Source organism: Drosophila sechellia, chromosome 3R (genome assembly GCF_004382195.2).
Source record: "Drosophila sechellia strain sech25 chromosome 3R, ASM438219v1, whole genome shotgun sequence".
Classification (NCBI taxonomy): domain Eukaryota; kingdom Metazoa; phylum Arthropoda; class Insecta; order Diptera; family Drosophilidae; genus Drosophila; species Drosophila sechellia.
In genome coordinates, this window is record NC_045952.1 from 29,955,598 (window position 1) to 29,976,142 (window position 20,545).

At 49.9% G+C, this 20,545-nt stretch overlaps 5 protein-coding genes and 1 long non-coding RNA gene across 9 annotated transcripts; 4 read left to right on the plus strand and 2 right to left on the minus strand.

Moving 5' to 3' along the window:
* Positions 1-302: 302 nt before the first annotated feature.
* LOC6619497 (coatomer subunit gamma) lies at positions 303-3,879 on the plus strand. Of its 3 annotated transcripts, none has more exons than XM_032722428.1 (6): positions 303-441; positions 661-1,319; positions 1,425-2,895; positions 2,971-3,156; positions 3,215-3,367; positions 3,426-3,879. In XM_032722428.1, exons 1-6 carry the CDS (start codon positions 402-404, stop codon positions 3,554-3,556), a joined length of 2,640 nt encoding a protein of 879 aa, XP_032578319.1. In that variant the 5' UTR covers positions 303-401; the 3' UTR covers positions 3,557-3,879. The 3 variants fall into 3 exon arrangements, with proteins under 3 accessions (XP_032578319.1, XP_002043712.1, XP_032578318.1); XM_002043676.2 differs by having other exon boundaries at positions 664-1,319; XM_032722427.1 differs by lacking the exon at positions 303-441 and having other exon boundaries at positions 594-1,319.
* A 117-nt stretch (positions 3,880-3,996) lies between these two features.
* LOC6619500 (protein pygopus) lies at positions 3,997-8,846 on the minus strand. Its single transcript, XM_032722429.1, has 3 exons — positions 8,100-8,846; positions 5,458-8,032; positions 3,997-5,176 (listed from the first exon to the last, which is right to left on the minus strand). The coding sequence occupies exons 2-3, from the start codon at positions 7,782-7,784 to the stop codon at positions 5,056-5,058; spliced, it is 2,448 nt and encodes an 815-aa protein (XP_032578320.1). The 5' UTR covers positions 7,785-8,032; positions 8,100-8,846; the 3' UTR covers positions 3,997-5,055.
* Positions 8,847-9,168: 322 nt separating this feature from the next.
* On the plus strand, positions 9,169-16,368 carry LOC6619498. Its single transcript, XM_032722426.1, has 14 exons — positions 9,169-9,264; positions 9,327-9,664; positions 9,754-10,101; positions 10,162-10,361; positions 10,423-10,631; positions 10,687-11,399; positions 11,461-12,728; positions 12,790-13,184; positions 13,246-13,754; positions 13,813-14,182; positions 14,240-14,504; positions 14,575-15,400; positions 15,460-16,093; positions 16,150-16,368. The coding sequence occupies exons 1-14, from the start codon at positions 9,169-9,171 to the stop codon at positions 16,258-16,260; spliced, it is 6,282 nt and encodes a 2,093-aa protein (XP_032578317.1). The 3' UTR covers positions 16,261-16,368.
* Positions 16,369-16,788: 420 nt separating this feature from the next.
* Positions 16,789-18,609, plus strand: LOC6619499 (acyl-coenzyme A thioesterase 9, mitochondrial). Its single transcript, XM_002043679.2, has 4 exons — positions 16,789-16,981; positions 17,043-17,113; positions 17,167-17,409; positions 17,475-18,609. Exons 1-4 carry the CDS (start codon positions 16,875-16,877, stop codon positions 18,398-18,400), a joined length of 1,347 nt encoding a protein of 448 aa, XP_002043715.1. The 5' UTR covers positions 16,789-16,874; the 3' UTR covers positions 18,401-18,609.
* Positions 18,544-19,174, minus strand: LOC116801632. Its single transcript, XR_004362137.1, has 2 exons — positions 19,129-19,174; positions 18,544-18,653 (listed from the first exon to the last, which is right to left on the minus strand). It is a non-coding gene; the product is annotated as an uncharacterized LOC116801632 (long non-coding RNA).
* On the plus strand, positions 18,713-20,433 carry LOC6619501 (acyl-coenzyme A thioesterase 9, mitochondrial). Of its 2 annotated transcripts, XM_032722433.1 has the most exons (4): positions 18,713-18,861; positions 18,917-18,969; positions 19,024-19,266; positions 19,327-20,433. In XM_032722433.1, the coding sequence occupies exons 1-4, from the start codon at positions 18,743-18,745 to the stop codon at positions 20,241-20,243; spliced, it is 1,332 nt and encodes a 443-aa protein (XP_032578324.1). In that variant the 5' UTR covers positions 18,713-18,742; the 3' UTR covers positions 20,244-20,433. The 2 variants fall into 2 exon arrangements, with proteins under 2 accessions (XP_032578324.1, XP_002043716.1); XM_002043680.2 differs by having other exon boundaries at positions 18,780-18,969.
* Positions 20,434-20,545: the final 112 nt, after the last annotated feature.

Here is a 20,545-nt window from a genome sequence, read left to right on the forward strand (position 1 = left end):
AGCAAATTCAAAGCTGAAATATTCGTCCGCCCATTCAACCATTCAACTATCGATACATTATCGATACTAACTATCGAACCAGTAAGTGAATCTCAACTGGTTCCTTTTTTAATCCACTGCACACAAACAAGAAATGTTAAGAAAAGAAAATAAATATTTCGGTGTCGAGTTTATTGAAAACTGCAAGCTATAGGCAAACAATCGGCTAAGATGTAGCCTACAAAACGCAGAAAAAATGTTGTCTTTTCAAGATAAGAACAACATCGGACCTATCGATACTTCACTGGAGTTTTCACATCGATAACAGATGTACCAACTGGGCACCGCTGAGTGACGTGTAAGCGTAGCCAGAAAACCATTTCAATTGTTTTACCCACGATTTAACCGAAAGTTGCAATACAATGGGTTCGTTTCGCCGCGAGAAAGACGAGGAGGAGGACGGTAAGTAGCAGGCTAACACCTGGAGCCAAGTAATCCACCGGCCAGCGAAGCCAATCGAAGACAATCCAGTTGCTGGAAGGTGCTCCGCTGGCACAGACACACACTCACACACCCACTAACCCGACAAAGTCGAGAAAAATCGAGTTTTCATTAAATTGACTGAGAACATGAACTATTTTTCCCTTGCCTCGCACAAAAAACATCGCGGCCATCCGCCAGCAGGCCCGAGCAATGCGTACCAGAACCTGGAAAAAACCTCGGTGCTTCAGGAGACGCGCACCTTCAATGAGACGCCGGTGAACCCAAGGAAGTGCATCCACATCCTGACCAAAATCCTGTACCTGATCAATCAGGGTGAGCAGCTTGTGGCCCGCGAGGCTACCGACTGCTTTTTCGCGATGACGAAGCTCTTCCAATCTAAGGACGTGGTGCTGCGTCGTATGGTATACCTGGGCATCAAGGAGCTGAGCTCCATTGCCGAGGACGTCATCATCGTTACCAGCTCGCTAACGAAGGATATGACCGGCAAGGAAGACCTGTACAGGGCCGCTGCAATCCGGGCTTTGTGCAGCATCACGGATAACACCATGTTGCAGGCCGTGGAGCGCTACATGAAGCAGTGCATTGTAGACAAAAACGCGGCGGTTTCTTGTGCTGCATTGGTCAGTTCCTTGAGATTGGCCAACACTGCGGGCGACGTAGTCAAGAGGTGGGCAAACGAGGCCCAGGAGGCCTTGAACAGCGACAACATCATGGTACAGTACCACGCCTTGGGTCTGCTCTACCATATCCGCAAGTCGGATCGGCTGGCTGTCTCCAAATTGGTCAACAAGCTGACCAGAGGCTCTTTGAAGAGTCCCTATGCCGTTTGCATGCTGGTAAGTGGAGTCTGTACCCTAAACTTCTCTTAATGAAATGGATTCGAAGAGCACAGTTATTCCATTTAATGTGACATCTGACTAAGTTCGTTTTACATCCCCCAGATACGCATTGCCTGTAAGCTAATCGAAGAGGAGGACATTCCCTCTGAGGAGCTTTCCGATTCACCCTTGTTTACGTTCATCGAGTCCTGTCTGCGCCACAAGAGCGAGATGGTCATCTACGAGGCGGCCCATGCCATTGTCAACCTCAAGAACACCAATCCGCGAATGCTATCGCCGGCGTTCTCCATCCTCCAGCTTTTCTGCAGCTCGCCGAAGGCAACGTTGCGCTTTGCGGCCGTGCGCACGCTCAACAAGGTGGCGATGACGCACCCGGCAGCGGTGACCACCTGTAACTTGGACCTGGAAGGTCTCATCACGGACTCCAATCGATCGGTGGCCACTCTGGCCATCACTACGCTGCTAAAGACCGGCGCTGAATCCTCGGTAGAGCGTTTGATGAAGCAGATCTCCACGTTTGTGGCCGAGATTTCCGATGAGTTCAAGGTGGTGGTCGTACAGGCCATTTGCGCTCTGTGCACCAAATATCCGCGCAAGCACACAGTGCTGATGAACTTCCTCAGCGGTATGCTGCGCGAGGAGGGTGGCCTTGAGTACAAGACCTCCATAGTTGACACCATCATCACGATCATCGAAGAGAATGCGGACGCCAAGGAGTCCGGCTTGTCGCATCTGTGCGAGTTCATCGAGGATTGTGAACACGTTTCACTGGCGGTGAGGATTCTTCACCTGCTGGGCAAGGAGGGACCCTTTGCGGCCACACCATCTAAGTACATACGCTTTATCTATAATCGCGTCATCTTGGAGAGCCCTATTGTGCGAGCAGCCGCGGTCACGGCCATGGCCCAGTTTGGAGCATCTTGCCCAGCCTTGTTAAGCAATATCCTCGTTCTGCTGGGTCGTTGCCAGATGGACCCGGACGACGAGGTGCGTGACCGTGCCACCTACTACCTTAGCATTCTTAACTCGGAAAGGCCAGAGCTGTACAAGAACTACATCATCGAGAGGGAGAACTGTTCTCTGGCTCTGCTGGAGAAGTCGCTGGTCGAACATCTGAATGGTGACCTGGACACACGCTTCGATATTTCCATTGTGCCCAAGGCGGCCATAGTTAAGCCAGTTATTGCCAACGACGTAATGCTAGTTACCAGCAGTGCTCCACGACCGCCGAAGATCACGCGGGAGGAGGAGAGTGCTGCACGTTTGGCACAGCTGCCGGGCATCCAGGTGCTGGGCCCCATCCATCGCAGCACAGCTCCCATCCAGCTGACCGAAAGCGAAACGGAGTATACGGTGCAGTGCATCAAACACATATTCGGCCAGCACGTGGTCTTCCAGTTCGATTGCTTGAATACGCTGTCCGATCAAATCTTGGAAAATGTGCGGGTGGAACTCACGCTGCCGGAAGGATTCACAACCAGGGCGGTCATTCCATGTCCCAAGCTACCCTACAACGATCTGCAAACTACTTTTGTCATCGTAGAATTCCCGCCCGATGCCGCCAATTCCATTGGTAAGTTTATAAATAACATGAATTTTGTATTAAAATCATATAACTTTTTCAAAACGAACTATATTGTCATTTCAGCCACCTTTGGTGCCACTTTACGATTTGTGGTCAAGGACTGCGATCCCAACACAGGCGAGCCGGAGTCAGAGGAGGGCTATGACGACGAGTACATGCTAGAGGATTTGGAGCTGACGGTTGCCGATCAGATACAGAAAACCAGAAAGAACAATTTCCAAGTGTCCTGGGATGCGGCTGACAGCGAAGGTGCCACAGAAAGATATATAGGGTCCATTCAGTGATTAGTAATACTCTATATTTGCAGAATGGCTACAAGCCGAGGATACCTTTGTGCTGTCGGCAGTGACCACCTTGCAGGATGCCGTCAATACTATAGTCAAGATCCTGGGCTTGGGCGCTGCAAACCTCTCTGAGAATGTGCCCGAGGGTACGCACCTGCATACGCTGCTCTGTTCAGGTAGGCACCCTTCGCTTTGAGTTGTAAGATGAGTAGTAAAGTCTTTCCCTCTTTACAGGAACCTTCAGAGGCGGCGCCGAGATTCTGGTGCGGGCCAAGCTGGCGCTTTCAGAAGGCGTAACGCTCAATCTGACGGTGCGCAGCACGGATCAGGACGTGGCGGAGCTCATAACGGCGGCCATCGGATAAGACAGCGAGCCATGCAGGAACCTCGTTTGGTTCTTGCGTGCTGTCAACGTAATCTGAACTCCCTACGAAACAGAAAGTTACGCCTAATCAAAATATAATTTGTACCTTTAAGCGACTGTCTCTGTAATTATCTTAGAGCCCTGTCCACAATCCGGCACGTGCAACATGGAGTATTGCTACTGCCCATTTCCCAAAAGTTTGTGTGGCGATGCAGCGATGCAGCCTTCGGTGTGCATCGCTTGTGTTTATTATCCCCATTTAGCCTGTGCATTTAGCTTAAGTATGGAAACAAAATATTAAAAATACATGTATATGCAACCCGACCTGAAGGCGTTTATTTGGCAGGTGCTTTTAAAGTAGGACATTGAAACGTTTTTACTGATTGCAGGCTCGTGTGAGCCGCACCTCCAAAGAGAAATTGCTTCATAACTAGAGCTTACTTTATTTTATATGGTATTTTATTTAATTATAAATAACTTATAGTTGCAGTAGCCTAGAGTACTTCTTGTTTTCCTATTTTTACAAATTTGTTTTCTCTTGAATCGTTTATGTTCGCTGCGTCCTCCACATCCGTCTTAAATTACAGATTAACCTTTCTCACATGAATTCATAATTTCTTGTGCTTTTGTTCGTAATCGATTCCTTATTATACATTCTCCGATTCCGACTATGCTGAATATTTTCGTGTAAAATGATCGACGATGGAGTTCCTTCAATCGTTCGAACCGCTCTTCCGTATTAAATATTTAAAATGTAAACGCACACAAGTATAAAAATAATATAGATTCGTAATAACAAATAACACACTCATGCAGTTCGCAGCAATTTCACAATGATAATTTCATTTCGTTACAACTCCAATACTCATCTCCAAATGTGTTGAATATGTCATTAGATATATGTTTATATAGTTACGAGTGGTTGGTTGTCTGTTGTGTTTCATGCGGATTTCTTGCCAGGCGAGTGCTATTCGATTGATCTCCAATGCATCATCATCCCGCCTGGCCTGCTCTTCAGATTTATCCATTTTCTTTTATAATACAAAATAGAATGTTTCTCAGCTTTCTTTCCGTCTTCTTGTTGCGGCGTCGTCCTCTTCGATCGCTCCACATGCAGACGCTCACACACAAATTACAATTATATTACAATTAACATATTTCGTTTACACTTTTCGTTAAGGTTTGCCTTGCTTATTTGTTTCAGGAGCACGCCGCGAGTTGGCCAGGAAGCCCGGAGCTCAAATTCACAACACTGCTCCGGCACTTTAGTGGGTCGCATTCTGGCTACGGGGCTTAGCTGCCGGGATGGGAACTGGTGGGTCTCTGGATCGGTCGGGGTCTTGACTATTGAGCAGCTTAAGTCTTACAATTAAGATAGAGTTAATGCTTGGATATTTTATACAGTGAGTGGGTGCTAGCTAGTGCTGTTGCTGGTGCTATTGCTTTCGCTTTCGCTGGTGGCTGATCGATGCGATTTGCTGACTTTAAATCCGATCCGCTTCAACACTTGAACTTGACCATGGGAATATGCTTGGAAGACACGCACTTGTCGCAGCACCACTCGGCAAACACCTCCTTGTTGAGCATTTGGAAGGCCGCCTCTGTCAGGCCAACGCAGGTTCTGCAAAAATGATAGTGGTAGTGGAGTTAGTCGACGACATACATGAATAAGCGGAAACACCTGACTGATTTTATGTATTAATTGAAGGGTATTCCCCGGTTAACTTTGAACTAGTAGTGATAAGACTAATTGCTCATGAGAATACTATAAACTTGGCTAAAAATATTGCTCCGAAAAGATAACTATCAGGATATAAGCAGTTTGGAATATGATATGAACTAGATATTTATATTATATTTTCTATTTGACATTTTTAATCTATTGTAACCTGGTCGACCTACCTGTGAAAGAAAAAGTTACAACCGGATTCACAGAACACGGCTTCGTCGTTGTCGTTCACCTCCTTGTGGCACATGCCACAAGGATATATGGGCGGCGCATTCGGGTTCTGCGGATTAAAGACCATCGGCTGACCCGGCGGGTACATCTTTCCGCCGCCCATTGTCATCGGCTTGGGACCAACGCCCATAGGGCCACCCATCGGCCCACCTCCCATGGGCCCCATGTTGCCCATCGGTCCACCGGGTCCCATGGGACCTCCTCCACCACCGCCGAACATATTTGGACCTGGGCCGCCCATTGGATTGTGCTGGTGATGCGGGTGTCCGTGGTGCGGGGACATGTGCGGATGCGGGGGTCCGTTCATGCCACCGGGTCCGGGTCCTGGACCTGGTACTCCACCCATGTGGCCGTGGCCCATGTGCGGACCCGCGTTCCCGTGCGGACCGCCCATCATGTGCGGATTAGGTCCTCCGCCCATATGAGGAGGCATTCCACCAGGACCGCCGTGCATTCCAGGTCCTCCCATCATGTGCGGCGGTGGTCCGCCAGGATGATGGTGCGGATGATGCGGGTGGTTCATCATATTCGGATGCGGGGGACCAAGATGCGAGGGTTGCTGCGGTGGCAGCATTTGGTTCATGCCCATTCCGGGCATTGGTCCGGGCCCGTGGCCAGGTGGGCCGCCGCCCATGTGCTGCTGGTGCTGCATAGGAACTGCGTTCGGGTTCATCTGGCCCATCATGGGTCCGTTGTTGTTATTGCTGTTGTTGTTATTGGGGCCATTGGGTCCGGCTGGCGACTGCAGCGGGCTGGGTCCGGAGTTGGGCATGCCCGGACTCGGGCCGGCGCTGTTTAGCGAGTGATGCGGTGACATGGCGGGCGGCGCTGGCGAGGATGTAGGCACTGACGTGGACATGGACGTGGCCGTCGATGTGGGCGTGAGCGTGGGCGTGGCGGGCGAGGGAACCGATGAGGAGGCTACCGATGATACCGATGGTCCATTTGACTGCATCGACGTCGGCACTCCCAGGCGTCCGGCTGCTGGCGAGAGGTGAGGATTTTGATTGTTGTTGCTGGAGTTACTTGTATTGCTTCCGTTGTTGTTGCTGTTGCCGCCGCCGGGATTTCCGCCGAGCATGTTGTTCCCAGGACCTCCGGGGTTGTTGCCGTGCGCGGGGGAGATGCCACCGGGACCTACTAGGCCGCCAGGCCCAGGACCTGGTCCTGGGATTGGTCCTCCAGGCATGTGACTGCCATGACCCGTTGGTCCGTTCCCGAGCGGACTGTGCAGAGGAGGAGGACCCATCTGCCCGTTGTTCATCGGTGGCTGCGGAGGTTGTTGTTGTTGTTGCTGTGGTCCGCCGGTATTGCCGGGATTTCCAGGACCCGGTCCCGAGGGAGGGCCCAACGGGCTGCCAATTGGATTGCCCATTGGCGATCCCATCGGCAGTGAGTTCATTGGCGAGTTCTGGCCCGGACCGCCCATCGGTGAACCCTGCATGGCTCGCGGATTGGGTCCGTTGGGACCGCCTCCCATGGGCGACAGTCCGCCCATGCCCATATGATGGGGTGATATACTGGGGCCTCCCATTCCGCCCATTGGACTCATGCCGCCCATGCCAGCTATTCCACCCATGGGACTGCCCATTGGAACGGGTCCTCCAGGGCCACCAGGTCCCCCTGGCCTTCCGTGATTCATATGCGGCGGAAGTCCGACGCCTGGTCCCGGTCCCATTTGGTGGGGGTGCATGGGGCTCATGCCTCGCATTGGAGGCGGACCACTCATGTGCGGATGTGGGCCATGTGGGTGACCCATGGGTCCGCCTGGATGATGCGGGTGCATATGGGGATGCATGTGCGGCGGGGGAGGAGGTCCACCGCCCATGCCCATGCGGTCTTCCCAGTGCGGGTGCCCACCCGGTCCACCGCCGCCAAAGTGACCGCCTCCTGGTCCGCCGCCCATCTGATTCATGGCCGCCATCGCCGCGGCCGCTGAGCTGGACATCGCCGACACTTGGGGACTGTCGTCGAATGGATTCGAGGCAATAATGGTGTCTCCGAAGCCTCCCATTGGAGGAGGGGGCAGCAAATCCTGCGGTGTGGGTGGCGCCTGCTGCTGCTGCATGGAATTCGCAGCAGCTGCTGCAGCCGCCGCCGCAGCCACCGCTGCAGCGGAGTTGGCGGCACTTGAGGTTTTTCGCCGTTTCTTCGGATTGCTCGGCGCCGAGATAATGTCCGTGGGAGGCGGCGGCTTAAAGTCGGGCGGACAAAGCCCGCCCGCTGGACCCGGCAATCGATATGGCGCCATACCAAGATTGTGGGTCATATTCGAGGTGTTCTTCTTCCGAATGGTGGCAGCTTTACTTCAACGGCGTGGGCAAGAAATTCGGTTGTAGCGGCGTCGCCAATCCCGCGCAGGAGATCTCGACGCTGGTAAAGAAGTGGTTGTGATGTCCCTAGGGAGGTGGGCACTAATCCTCTGGATCCTTCGGTGACCAACTACAGTGGGTTATGCTCGGTGGGCTTGGGCTTTCTGCCGGTTATCCGGCCTGCGACCGCCTGCAGTTTGAGTTCCTAGGGGTGTGAAGGGTGCCAAATGAGTGTCTGGCATACTGTGGGTCAGTCCACCTCAACTACTCACCAAGACATCTCCTGGCCAGGACTCTTATGAAAATCGCGCTTTTAAAGCAACTGGCTCCCGAAACGCAGGTAAACACTTTCGGCGCAACGAACGGCAACCCCGCTTATTTTTCGGGTTGGCAACTCTACCCTGGAAACCCAGCGTCGTGTTGTCTCGTTTCAAAGCGCCAAGCACGACCGCTTCTCAGTTTCTTTCTGATCCTTGATCACTTTGGTCAGGAGTTCGTCTTTTTAGCACTCTGCACTGCGCTTTGCCACTAATTCCCCTTCATTAACCCTTCAAAGGGCGCTTTCTGGCAGGGCTCTTCTTCTTGCCAGCGATTTTATGTCCTCCGCTGCGCTTCCCGTTCCGTTTTAATTGCAGTGCAGCGCTTAACTGTTGTTTATTTACGGGATCTTTTTGCGTTTGCCTTCAATCGGAAAACAAAACAACCGGCGGTTATTTCCCAAGGGAAATTATGTTGGGGTTTACGCGATTTGTGAAGCCTGCGTTTTCTGTTGGCTTTTTGTTGATTTGATGGCCACTGCAGCATCCACTTTTAATTAGCGCCGTTTATATGAGCGGCACACGCACGGATTACCGTTACGCGGATTCGGCGGTCCGGCGGACTGACCACTGAACCGTTATATAGCAGCAGCACATTAACCTTTGTTTATTTTGACCAATTTTTGCGTGCGAAGAAGCGAAATATAAATAATTTTCATTGCAAGTCCGCCAGTGTGACCGTTTGCGCACGTCAAGAGAAATGCCGGAATTCCGTCGGCGGCTCAGTGTGGCCAAAGCACGCCAGCATAAAGCAGTTTGCAACTACGTTAACATTTTCAAAGTAATAGGTTTTAAGGAGAAATTACGATTCGGACAGACGTCATTTATGTAATAAATATAATTCGCGTAAACGTATTAGCCCCAAGGCCGATACGTAGTGTGTCTTAATGCCGCCAATCGTCTATCGATAGGCAGGTAATGCTATCGGCAAACTCTCAGGCGACGCTTATGTATTGGCGGTGTTTAAATAAAGAGTTTAAAATTGGTAGGTTTCCCATATTAGGCTAGATCGGATTGAGCAGCAATGTGGAGCAACTTCGAGGCGTCCTCCCTGGAGGATGAAACCATCTCCAACATATTTTCGTCGCGAGGCATCTTCCAAATAAGCAGTGAGGAGGAAGTGAGTCCTTATTGTGCGGAATCTGCAGTTGGGTTTCTACGATCACCTTGTTTCCTTGCCAGATAAACAAATATCCGGATGTCATGGCCTCCGTGCAGTGCGGCAAGATGGTCATTGGCATCGACAAGAGCCTTTTGCTCCTGGAGGACGAACTGGTGGCCAAGTGCAGCTTTCTGGCATTCGGGGCAGCCATCGAGGCCATTGCAATTTCTTCAAGCGGCAACCTGATTGTCTGCGGCCTCAGCGATGGCGAAGTTCACGGGGTGTTCATCAAGGGCCTGCTCCTGTTCAGCGTGGCTGTCAATCTGGAGGACGTGAGCCTAACTGGCGGGACCTTCCGGAGCATCCATCAACTGGATCAGCGGTTCTACTTCACCTGTAAGAATGGAAGCATATATAGGTAAGGCATTCACAGAGATGGGCACTGGCATATGCGTAATAAAACTGAATCTTGACAATATTTCATTAAACGATTCAAACGCTTTGTAGCTTGAGCGACATAGATGAGACCTGCTTGGAGACGTTAGGCAATATGAGCCTGAATGAAAACGAAACTATAGCTTGCGAAAAGGCCCTGTTGGAGGACGTCACCATTAATCGCCTTTCCAAGGGCAGATCCTCGTCCAGCGTGGACTGCGCAGTGCTGCTAAAGCGTCTGGTGACCGGCAACATCAGTGCCGAGAACAATAAGGATGATCTGGAGGCGCAACCCGGTCTAGTTATCACTGGAGATCAAAGCACGATGAACTTTAGGAATGCAGCCAATGACGTGACTCGAATAAATTTGCCCGCTCAGTACGGCAGCCTAAAGCAGATCTTCAACTTGGACCACTATATGTGAGTGGGTTTGCTGATTGTGGTGCTAGAATCCCTTTAACGTGTATCTGGGTTTTACAGTATCGCACTCACCAATTCCGGCCACTTGGTGGAAATTTGTCCATACACTCGCACAGTACACATGTGTCAAACTACCCAACAAAAGAATCTGCTCATCGAGGATCTGCTGGTTATGGAGTGCAGCGAAGAAAACATTGAGCTACTGGTGCTGACGAAATCAACGGAGGAGGGACGCTTCATTAAGATAGTGGAGTACCCAAGTATGAGTCAAGCAACATGGAAACATAATACAGTATGGCTTAAAACATTGTATCATTGTAGCGCTCCATGTGAAGAACGAGGTAGAAGTTCCTGATCACGCATGGCTCGTGCGTCAGCCAAAGTGTGCGGTCAATCTGTATTATCTGGCTGCCAAGGAAGTCAACCAGAGCAGCATACCCTCCGTGGTGGAGATGATGCTCGTTTCCGAGACCGACCCCAGTGATCGTTTTAAGAAGCTGATTTGCAAGGGGCGCCTGGAGGAGGCTGAGGTATTGTGTATAATTCAGCTCTTAGTCATTCATTATCCATTCCCATTTGCAACAGGAATTTGGCAAGCAGTTTGACCTGTGCCTCCAGCCCATCTATGAAGCCAAAGCGAAACGCATTCTGGTCGAGCTTTGCAACTCAAACTCGCATAACGATGCATTCGACGTGGACACTAAATTTCAAAACTTGCTGCAATTTCTGTCTCAGGTGGAAAGTAAGGCATTCATAAAGAGCCATCGCATGATCAACTTGAACTCGAGACACATCCTTGAGCGGTATCTTCGCGAGGTCAAAAAGCGTTTGACTTTCGAGGACGACGAGGAGGATATGCTGGAAATCGACGAGCAACTGCACCGACTTAAAACTCTTGCCATAATAGATCCCTACGAATGCAACACGGATTGGCAAAAGTTTATTTACGATAACAACTTGGTCAGGATGGTCAAGTCACTATTCAACACAGATATGCCGACAGCCTGTCTCATTTGGCGGCGGCATTCGAGCAGCATTCTGCCGCTGCTTAACGAAGATGAGTTGCGCACGCTATTAGGGTTCATTCCGAGCAACACCAAGCCCTTCAACGTCGTCCAGTGGTTGCGTCAGTTCATTCCGATGGTCAGCAACACCCATCCCAGCATAATGCCCTTTATCACTGACTGGAGCATTGAGATGACGCGGAATCTGCAGTACAGTCCCCATTGGCCGGATATCGGCCTGGAGTTCTGCACAAAGATACTGGAAATTATTGAGGAAATTCAGTTTACTTACTCGTAGGAAAATCCTTGTATTCGCCCTAAAATATGTTAGGCTTAAATTGTATATCCGTTTCAGCGATGTGCGGCGTCAGCAGGAGCGCAACGTTGGAAAACTTCGGGATCTTGTCAACGCACTGCAGGATCTTTCCGTGCTTAAGACCAACTATAACATGGGCTTTACACTGGACAACTACATGCAGGACTCCATCGACGCCACTGCGTTGAGCATTTTGCAGCACGTTCAACTGGATAAGCTTCAGCGTCTGGTGAAGAACTTCATGTACCCTATCTTCCAGGAGAAGGGACGTCAGCCACTGGACGTGATCAAGCAGTACATATCACAGTTAGTAGCCAGTCGACAAGCTTCTAGTTCATGGTTGGAGCGGGCGATGGCTTGCATTGAGCTGCTTCACAACGAGGACAGCCGTTTGGAGTGCGCCTTGTCTGTGCTGCAAAACGCACCTGTGCCCTGGCCGGATACACTAGCTCCTCTAATCAGGCTGCGTGCCTCCACTCATCCATTGGCCGTGAAGATCAACGCCGAGTACGAGATTCAGGTGATCAAGATCATGAAGGTCAAGTACGGCTGGCCGGCTGACAGCTCCGATATCAACCTGGAGCTTTTCATGATGCGCATTGTGAAGTTGAATCTGCCGGACATGCTGGACGACATCAGCGCCCTCACCAAGGCGGCGCCGGACCTATCAAATAGTGCCAACTTTAACTGCTGCTATCAAATGGCACGGAGAGGACAAGTTGAGATGGCTTATGAATTCTTCAAAACGCTGAATGGTGAGAAGAATTCGAAGAGCGGAAAGGAAGTGGTAGAAATCATGGCTAACATCTTGGAGAACAGCTCCTCCGATTCGTTTGAAAGTGATATTAAGGTTCAGGAGCACCTGAACGTCCTGGAGCTTTTTAAGTTGTTCTTGCCGCATGTTGAATCCGTGTATGAGCGCCGCTACCTGGTGATCAAGCATCGTTTCCGCCTGAGAAAGTTTGGCATCCTTTTGAGCTGCAGCAGCGAGCTGATACCGCTGCACAGACGTCATTGCCTTCTGGATGAGGCCATTGAAAGGATAATTGAGAGGGCCCAGGCCACGCTGAATGTGTCCGCTTTCATAGCCAGCGAAATAAGCGAACTGTGTACCGCTCTCGGTCTTCCAAAAGTATTTGGTCTGCACCGCATTTGCCAACGCATTGGATGCCTGCCCCTCAGCTGCGCCCTGGCTTATCATGTTATAAGCTTCGTCGACTGTGTGCCCGCGAATGCCGGCGAGTTCGTCAATCTTGCACTTGAGCTGCTGGTTCAGCAAATTGAAAGCGCCAAGGGAAAGAATCAGGGTAAGTCGTGTACAGCTTTTCAATAATCGGATTGAGCGAAAAATTTATTTATGTGTTCCAGAAACGGCCTCCTCGCTGCAGTTGATCAATGAGAACGATCCGCTTAGCTTTTATTTAGCGTACGAGTTGCTCACCTCCGCCCTGCTCGACGCGAGCAGCCGTCGTCACGATCTTGTGGAACTCATCAAATACATACGCGTGGCTGTAATCCACTACCCGCTAGACGCCATTAAGACTCACTACGACGGCAAGGAGCAGGCCGTCAACGAGCACATCTGCCGGGCCCTCGATGGGATTTCGGTAGCCCTGGGCGAGACCACAATAAACTTCAGTTGTGCTCTTAACGGATCCTTTGACGTGAAGACACTGACGGTTCCGACGACTACGAAGAAGCGCTACTCCGTATCCATGTTTGATGAGGTAGAAGTGCAGCCTATCCAGCAGCAGCCTCAGAAGGTATTGATCGTACACAGCTATAATTGACTATAATTATAATTCTTTCTGTTTGTCTTCGAAGAAAAGCGTCGGGGGTCGCATGGCAATAGTGAAGTTCCTGGCCCGCACCCTGTTGCTCATGGTTATCGAAACGGAGCCAAACAACTCATTGCTGATGCAGGTTCGCAATGAACTGCCGGAGAACACAAAAGCGGATGTCGAAAGTGCTTGCGCTGACTTCTTTCTGTCACTGGAACACTTGACGAAGGTGAAGGAGCACGACGCTTGGTACGTTATGTCGCAGTATCTGCTGGACTTCCAGAAGCAAAACTGTCGCAAGAAGCGGATCATCAACGAGGGCTTCGTTACGCTGCAGTTGCGCCGCATATTCCGAAATGCGATGGGGAGCAAGGATGTGAACTTCATAGAGCTTTTCACCATGTTGGTGGTGGACAGCGAGGCACTAGCGCTGCTGGAGAAGCTCTCCGTTGAAGTAAAGACCGATCTGCAAAAAATCAACTTCCTGACACTATCCGCCATGTACCACGAGCATATCGAAGACTTGGACAGTGTCCAAATAATACGCACCAAGTAAGTGGAGCATTACATTGAAAATGCAGATGTTAAACTTCGTTTTATTGGTTTGCAGGAGATTGAAACTCTTCTATTACCTGGAGTTTTGCCAGCAGGATCAAAGAATAAAGGGAAAGTTCAATGCCGACATGGACAACATAGAGGACCTGCTGAAGGAGTTTCACAATAAGCAACTTGACGTTCAGCTTTTGGAACGCATGAGCAAGGACTTTGGCTTCGATTACCAGAAGATTCTTATTACCCAGATACTAAGCATATTGAGCGCCCAGGAGTTGCGCTTCGAGGTGAAGAGGGATACCTTCGGCGACGAGGAACTGGTTATGCTAAGCAGCGCCCAGGAAATGCACGATATGTGCCAACCGTACATTAATGAAATCAATAATGTCGAGCTCTTTACTTCCAAGTTAAAACACTTTATTGAAGACGTAAGCTCTCTGATGCCACAAATAATCTTTTTTTTAATACCTTTGGATATCGTTTAGATCAACATTTACTTCTACGAGCTGTACATGTGTGTAATCAACATCCTAATGTACTTCGATTCGGCTCCGAAAGAAATGGAAATCTGGATGAACATTTTGCACTTCCTGAGACACAAGATGATCACCAGAAGACGCAATCGGCCAGGTCAGGTGGAGACCGACACGTGGCTCAAATCACAAAGGGAAAATGGCGTTATGCCGAAGATATCTCGATATCGTCTGCCATTTAAGCCCATCGTAGAGCAACCTCTTAAGGATATTCTCGGTATATTCGACTGAAATAGTTTAATGCTTAATGATCCTGTTTAATTCTAGTTTTTGCTTCTTCTATTCAGACAGCGAACTAAACGTGGATAACTGCCAGAGCTGGTTTCCACTGATTCAGATGTATACGGCGTTGAAGGGATCCAAGGATAGTTCCCAGAACTGTGACTACTTCTGCATGTCGGCAGTAAAGAATTCGATATCGGAATACAAGTCGAAAAATGATTCGGAATCCTGGAGTCTTCATCCCACGAATAATGCCTTCCTGCAGTCAATACTACGGCTGGTCGAGAAGGTGCACAACCCAAACAAGGCGTTTCTAATACTGTACTTCGTGTCCAACTATGCTCGTGATGGAGCCGATCAGGTGGAGGCCTCCTACGAGTGCTGGAAGTTTGTCAAGGAGAAGGGCCACCTGATTACAGATCCGAAGAGTCGCGAGCAGGTTGCCAAGGTGAAGCGACGGTATCCTATTCAGAAGACCCAGCACCTGCTGTATGTCTATGGCCTGACCGATGAGAAGCTACTGCGCCAGGTTGAGAACCCCACCGAGCTAATTCAGGCGCTCTACCACCACGAGCTAATCCTCAAGTCAAGCAAAGTAGATATTAACGCCCTGGTTGCGGAGATAGCCAAGCTGCACGACCTCTGCTTAGCCACCATCCAGTACCGCCTGCTACAGAAGTGGCTCGCTCTGACTATGGAGTCGACGGGTGACGGTACCATTTTGGAGGAGACCTTCATGGAGGAGCATAACTGGCCGGAGCAGGCCAACGGAGCGGAGTCCTCCAACAGCCAGGACGCCAGCGAGAACGTGAATAGAGCGTTCTACATACTCTCCAGTTGGCCAAAGGCGGAGGCAGTCAAGTTTCTTGTGGGTCTGATCTTCAAGGGCGGGTAAGGATTGGTATTTAAAAGTAAGCGAAAATAATTCATTGATTATACCCTTCCACCAGTTCGGTAAACACCTCCACACAGCTGCAAATGTACGAGTGCTATTCCAAGCTGAATGATGGCAGCAACTCCTTTACCAACACGATCAGCCAACGCCAGTTCATCAGCATCAAGTGTGTGCACGAGCTCAAGGCTCTGGGCTACAAGTCGAACCTGGAGAAGTTCTCCGACGACCATTGCAACAAGATAGACATTCTAAAGATGATCTGGCAGCGTAATGCACAGAATCCTCTTTCGCTGGAGGTGATGGCCAACATTTGCCTGGGCTTTGATATACACTTGCCGCAGATCTGGAACGGCATTCTGAAGCGCATGGTCATGTTCCATATGGTGCGCGAGCTGAACGCCTTGTTGGATGTACTCAGCTGCCGGCCGCATCTACTCCACCTGGATGGGCTGGCCCAGGCCTGGGACTACGTGCTCTGCCATCCTCTGCAGAACGCAGTCGAGTTACGCTCCTTTAAGCAGGAAGAGCTGCTCCACAAGACTCTGCTGCGCCTGCAGGGCTGTCCGGTGGTGCACGCCCTCAACCTGCTACAGTTCGCCCAGCTCTGCACCGTCGTCCATCGACCGCACATGGCCGCCGCTCTACTCACCTTCTGCCAGAGCGCCGAGCAACGCCAAAAGATCAAAAAGGTATGCTCGAACCGCGCCCTTTAACAAAATGCTCTGTCAATAATCTCTTCTTGCAGATGATACATTCTCATCCGGTGGAGAACCTTCGGCAACAGATCCTGGACCTGGAAGATGCTGGTATCTTGCCGGTGGTACTGAACTTTGCGCTCAAGGAACTAAATCTGTAAGCGTAGAGATTTTGATTTTCCAATTCCCATAATTTTTTATTTTTATTGGTGGAATACTTTTTGTAAATATCAAGGTTTATTACCTGCAAATATAGTTTATACAAACGATGACTATTTTTTATTTTATTCTTAATAATTTATTTTGCATACAGTAGCAAGTAGTCAATATTTAAACTGTACAATTCCCTTAATTTCATCACAAAACAATGTGTTAATTTGAGAAATGGTCTAGGGAATTTCGCTTCCCAGTTTAAAATTAACAACAATCGCGATGACGTCATATGTATGCATCACTTCTGTACACAGTGGGCTCAAAATGATGGAATACTGAATATAGTGAGAAAACCCCAATATAGGTTTTTTAAATGGAAGACTTTGTTGTCTAAAGAAATTCTACAATCTTAAATCGATTTGATTAAAATATATGGCAATAAGTTAATATACTAAAGAATTGAGCTTTTTGAAATTAGTTGGAGACAAATTTTCTCGAGCCCACTGTACCAGTCAGCTGTGGCCGCCAGCTGTTTTCTATTTGTGGTTAGATCAAAGACAGGTTACACATTGTATGTAACTTGAAAATCAAGGAGAAAGCTGCGAAACTAAGTTAAACCGAGATGCTGCGTTCTTTGATAGGAGCACAAAAGTGCTGGGGCCTGATCCGCACCAGGAACTTTATGGAACTAGCCACCAAACAGGCGTCAGCATCCTTTGCATTGTCCAAGTAAGAGCAAAAAATAAACTGATGAGCTTACATGGTAAATGAGTGCTTCCATCTCCAACAGGCGCCACTACTCACCGCCCACGCATATTAAGCAATCAGCGGTCGCCAATGAATCCGGAACCATGGCGGAGGGTAAGTGTCGTCTTGCCCGAGTCAAACCCGTCGTAATCCCCGAACTTCTGCAGTCAAGCAGGGGATGATGAAGCGATTGGGGCTGGAGCCCGGCTACAACCCGCTGCCCAAATCCAGGGAGCAGCTGCTCAAGTACCAGCCGAAGCTGGAGGATCTGCCTCCAAGAGCCATGCAGGATTCCTTTACCTCGGCCATCATTCCCCTGAGCACGGACCGCACTTTGCAGGACAAATATGTGACCTATCTGGGCAATGTGCGATTCGGCCGACTGCTGGAAGACATGGACTTGTTTGCTGGTACGAGGAACACATTCGCTGATGATGGAATCCTCGCGCACTTTCTCACTATCCGTTATTTCCAGCTTGGTGCTGTCATAAGCACCTGGTTCTGCCCAATCTGCCGGAGGGAGTTCATCTGCCGTACACATTTGTGACCATTCTGGTGGACCGCATCGATTTCACCAATGTGTTGGCCTCAGGCACCCAAGATATCCGTTTGTCTGGCCACGTTTCCTGGGTTGGAACCAGTTCCATTGAAGTGGTAGTGTGGCTGGAACAGATGGTTGATGGAAGGTACCAAAAGTTAACCCGTGCCTTGTTCCTAATGGCAGCAAGAAACGCCAACAATACCGGAGCGGCTCCTGTGAACCCATTACAGCCGGCTAACGAGGAAGAGAAAGTAATCCTGGCTGGCGGGGCAGATAGAAAGAAGAAACGTCAGATTCTGTGTGCTCAGTCCATCTTTAAGGTGGAACCCAATGACCCGGAGCAGACAATAATGTACGAGCTGTACAAGAGGACAACTCCCACCAACACTTTGGAACTCAACAAGCGCATCCTGCCGCCAAACTGTCGCTGGATGGAGGACTCTTTCCAGATGAGCACTATTCCCTCATTTCCGGAGCACAGGAACCACCACAACCGGGTCTTTGGAGGCTTCCTCATGCGAAGTGCCCTGGAGATAAGCTGGGCAGCAGCCTACCTCTACTGCAAAACGCGACCCAAGCTGGAGCACATTTCCGACATCAGCTTCGAGAAGCCCGTTAGCGTGAACAGCTTCATCAAGATGACCGCGTATGTGGTGTACACCAAGGAGAACTACGTGCAGATCATGACCGTGGCAGATGTGATGGACCCACAAACGGGCAGCCAGGTGACCACTAACACGTTCTACTACACCTTCTCGTCTCCGGACACGGTTACCGAAGTGCTGCCCCGCTCCTACCACGAAACCATGTGGTACATCCAAGGTCGTCGGAAGTTCGAGGCCAGCATGGGTCCAGTGTAGACATGGTGCAGCCTGTGATTGTTACGCAAGATATTATGCAAGGCTATCCTACCAGATAAATGCAATTACCAGTTCAGTGTTTACAACAAGCAATAAATGTCTGTTGTTCAATGATGTGCTTAACCAGCTTAGAACATTTAAAATTTTCTATTAAACCCTATCGAAGAGTACTAGATTAAATGTTTATTAATATAATAACTGTCAAAATACTCCCTAATTTTTGCCGACTTTACATTTTTGGGATACCCATTACCTGTAATCAAAAAAGCAGAGCTGAAACAAAATTTATAGTTTTAACTTCGTGTCGGATCTGAGTTCAGATCTCGATCCCGAACCGTTTCCATGGGGCCTGGTCTTAGAAATGTTAAATTATGTGTTGTACCTTTTTTGCTCGGACCCCGCTGCTGCCGGAGCTTGCTAAAGGCCAGGACCCTCAGGAAGATGACACCTAAAAATTCCAGGTGAATCACCAATACATCACCAGAAACCGGATTTTACAGGCCACGTTTCTTTCAGCTCTAATGGGCGTAACTCCACAGCGGACGGTCAATACGCCACTATGACGGAGAGTAAGTACTTCCACTTGATATAGGTGCTAGTTGTGCCCTTTAATCCCTTTCCAGTCAAGAAGAAGATGTTTAAAAGCTTCGGCCTGGAGCCTGGGTTCACCACGGAGCCGAAGTCCAGGGAGGATCTACTCAAGTACCAACCCAAGTTTGAGGACTTACCTGCGCGATCTATGCAGGACTCCTTTTGCTCGGCCATCATTCCGCTGAGCACGAATGCAGCTCTGCAGGACAAGTATATCAACTTTAGAGGCTTCGCGCGCGTTGGGAGGCTTCTGGAGGACATGGACATCTTTGCCGGTACCATCTAGTTCGGCCAAGGCCATCTCATTGAATAATTGCCTACTTAATTATTCGTAGCTTGGTGCTGTAATAGGCACCTCAAAGTGCCCAATCTGCCGGAGGGAGTGCCCTTGCCATACTCCATCGTGACGGTCCTGGTGGACCGGATCGACTTCACCAGTGTCTCACCCCAGGGCACCCAAGACATCCGCCTGTCTGGCCATGTGTCGTGGGTGGGAACCAGTTCCATGGAGGTGGTGGTATGGCTAGAGCAGATTGTCAATGAGGAGTATCAGAAAATCACGCGAGCTCTGTTTCTGATGGCCGCGAGAAACGCCACCAACACAGCTGCGGCCCCAGTGAATCCCATTCAGCCTGCCAACGAAGAGGAGAAGCTCATCCTAGCTGGCGGGACCGACAGGAAAAAGCAGCGACAGCTACTCATCGCACAGTCAGTCTTCAAAGTGGAACCCAACGCCGAGGAACAGTCCCTCATCTACAAGCTCTACAAAAGGACTACTCCCGACGAGCAAACGGGTCCGCGCCGCCTGCTGCCTCCCAACTGCATTTGGATGCACGACTCCTCCCAGATGAGCACTATTCCCTCGTTCCCGGAGCACAGAAACCAAAACAACACTGTCTTCGGGGGATTCCTCATGCGCAGTGGCTTGGAGATTAGCTGGGCAACAGCGTTCCTCTACCTCAAGACCAGACCCACACTGGAGCACATCTCGGACATTAGTTTCCAGAAGCCCGTCAGCGTGAACAGCTTCATCAAGATGACCGCGTATGTGGTGTACACGCAGGAGAACTATCTGCAGATCATGACCGTTGCCGAAGTCCTGGACGCGTACACGGGGAACCACGTGACCACCAACACGTTCCACTATACCTTCTCCTCTCCAGACGCGGTTACTGAGGTGCTGCCTCGCTCCTACCACGAAACCATGTGGTACATCCATGGTCGCCGCAAGTTCATCGCCAGCAGGAGCTAATCCTCTAAAAATCCCCGCTAATCTTAAATTCACGTAGTCAGTATTTCTTATAGCTAATGTACACAAAGACTGGATTAGTTTGAGCAAATCTTGTCACATCTGTTAACCGAACTGTGCCAGGTGATAATTCCTGATCCAAAAATCTATAGATGCCTATTAAATCGCCTAACTATTCAATTCCTTATCGAAAGCAAAACGCGTCTAGTTGGCCCTGGCTTTTATTTTGAATACCCAGTTGCGTGAAGATCATGACCACTGCCAATGTTCTGGGCACGCACGTGATTGGTGGTGAGCCCTACTCC

Coding starts and splice junctions, on each gene's coding strand:
- LOC6619499 (XM_002043679.2), top strand. CDS start 16,875: ATGCTGCGTTCTTTGATAGGAGCACAAAAGTGCTGGGGCCTGATCCGC. Junction 16,982..17,042: donor GCATCCTTTGCATTGTCCAA/GTAAGAGCAAAA, acceptor CATCTCCAACAG/GCGCCACTACTCACCGCCCA. Junction 17,410..17,474: donor AGACATGGACTTGTTTGCTG/GTACGAGGAACA, acceptor CGTTATTTCCAG/CTTGGTGCTGTCATAAGCAC.
- LOC6619497 (XM_032722427.1), top strand. CDS start 609: ATGAACTATTTTTCCCTTGCCTCGCACAAAAAACATCGCGGCCATCCG. Junction 1,320..1,424: donor CCTATGCCGTTTGCATGCTG/GTAAGTGGAGTC, acceptor TACATCCCCCAG/ATACGCATTGCCTGTAAGCT. Junction 2,896..2,970: donor CGATGCCGCCAATTCCATTG/GTAAGTTTATAA, acceptor TTGTCATTTCAG/CCACCTTTGGTGCCACTTTA.
- LOC6619500 (XM_032722429.1), bottom strand. CDS start 7,784: ATGACCCACAATCTTGGTATGGCGCCATATCGATTGCCGGGTCCAGCG. Junction 5,177..5,457: donor TGTAACTTTTTCTTTCACAG/GTAGGTCGACCA, acceptor TCATTTTTGCAG/AACCTGCGTTGGCCTGACAG.
- LOC6619498 (XM_032722426.1), top strand. CDS start 9,169: ATGTGGAGCAACTTCGAGGCGTCCTCCCTGGAGGATGAAACCATCTCC. Junction 14,505..14,574: donor ACCTCTTAAGGATATTCTCG/GTATATTCGACT, acceptor TCTTCTATTCAG/ACAGCGAACTAAACGTGGAT. Junction 16,094..16,149: donor AACGCCAAAAGATCAAAAAG/GTATGCTCGAAC, acceptor CTCTTCTTGCAG/ATGATACATTCTCATCCGGT.
- LOC6619501 (XM_032722433.1), top strand. CDS start 18,743: ATGGGGCCTGGTCTTAGAAATGTTAAATTATGTGTTGTACCTTTTTTG. Junction 18,862..18,916: donor ATGACACCTAAAAATTCCAG/GTGAATCACCAA, acceptor CGTTTCTTTCAG/CTCTAATGGGCGTAACTCCA. Junction 18,970..19,023: donor ATACGCCACTATGACGGAGA/GTAAGTACTTCC, acceptor ATCCCTTTCCAG/TCAAGAAGAAGATGTTTAAA.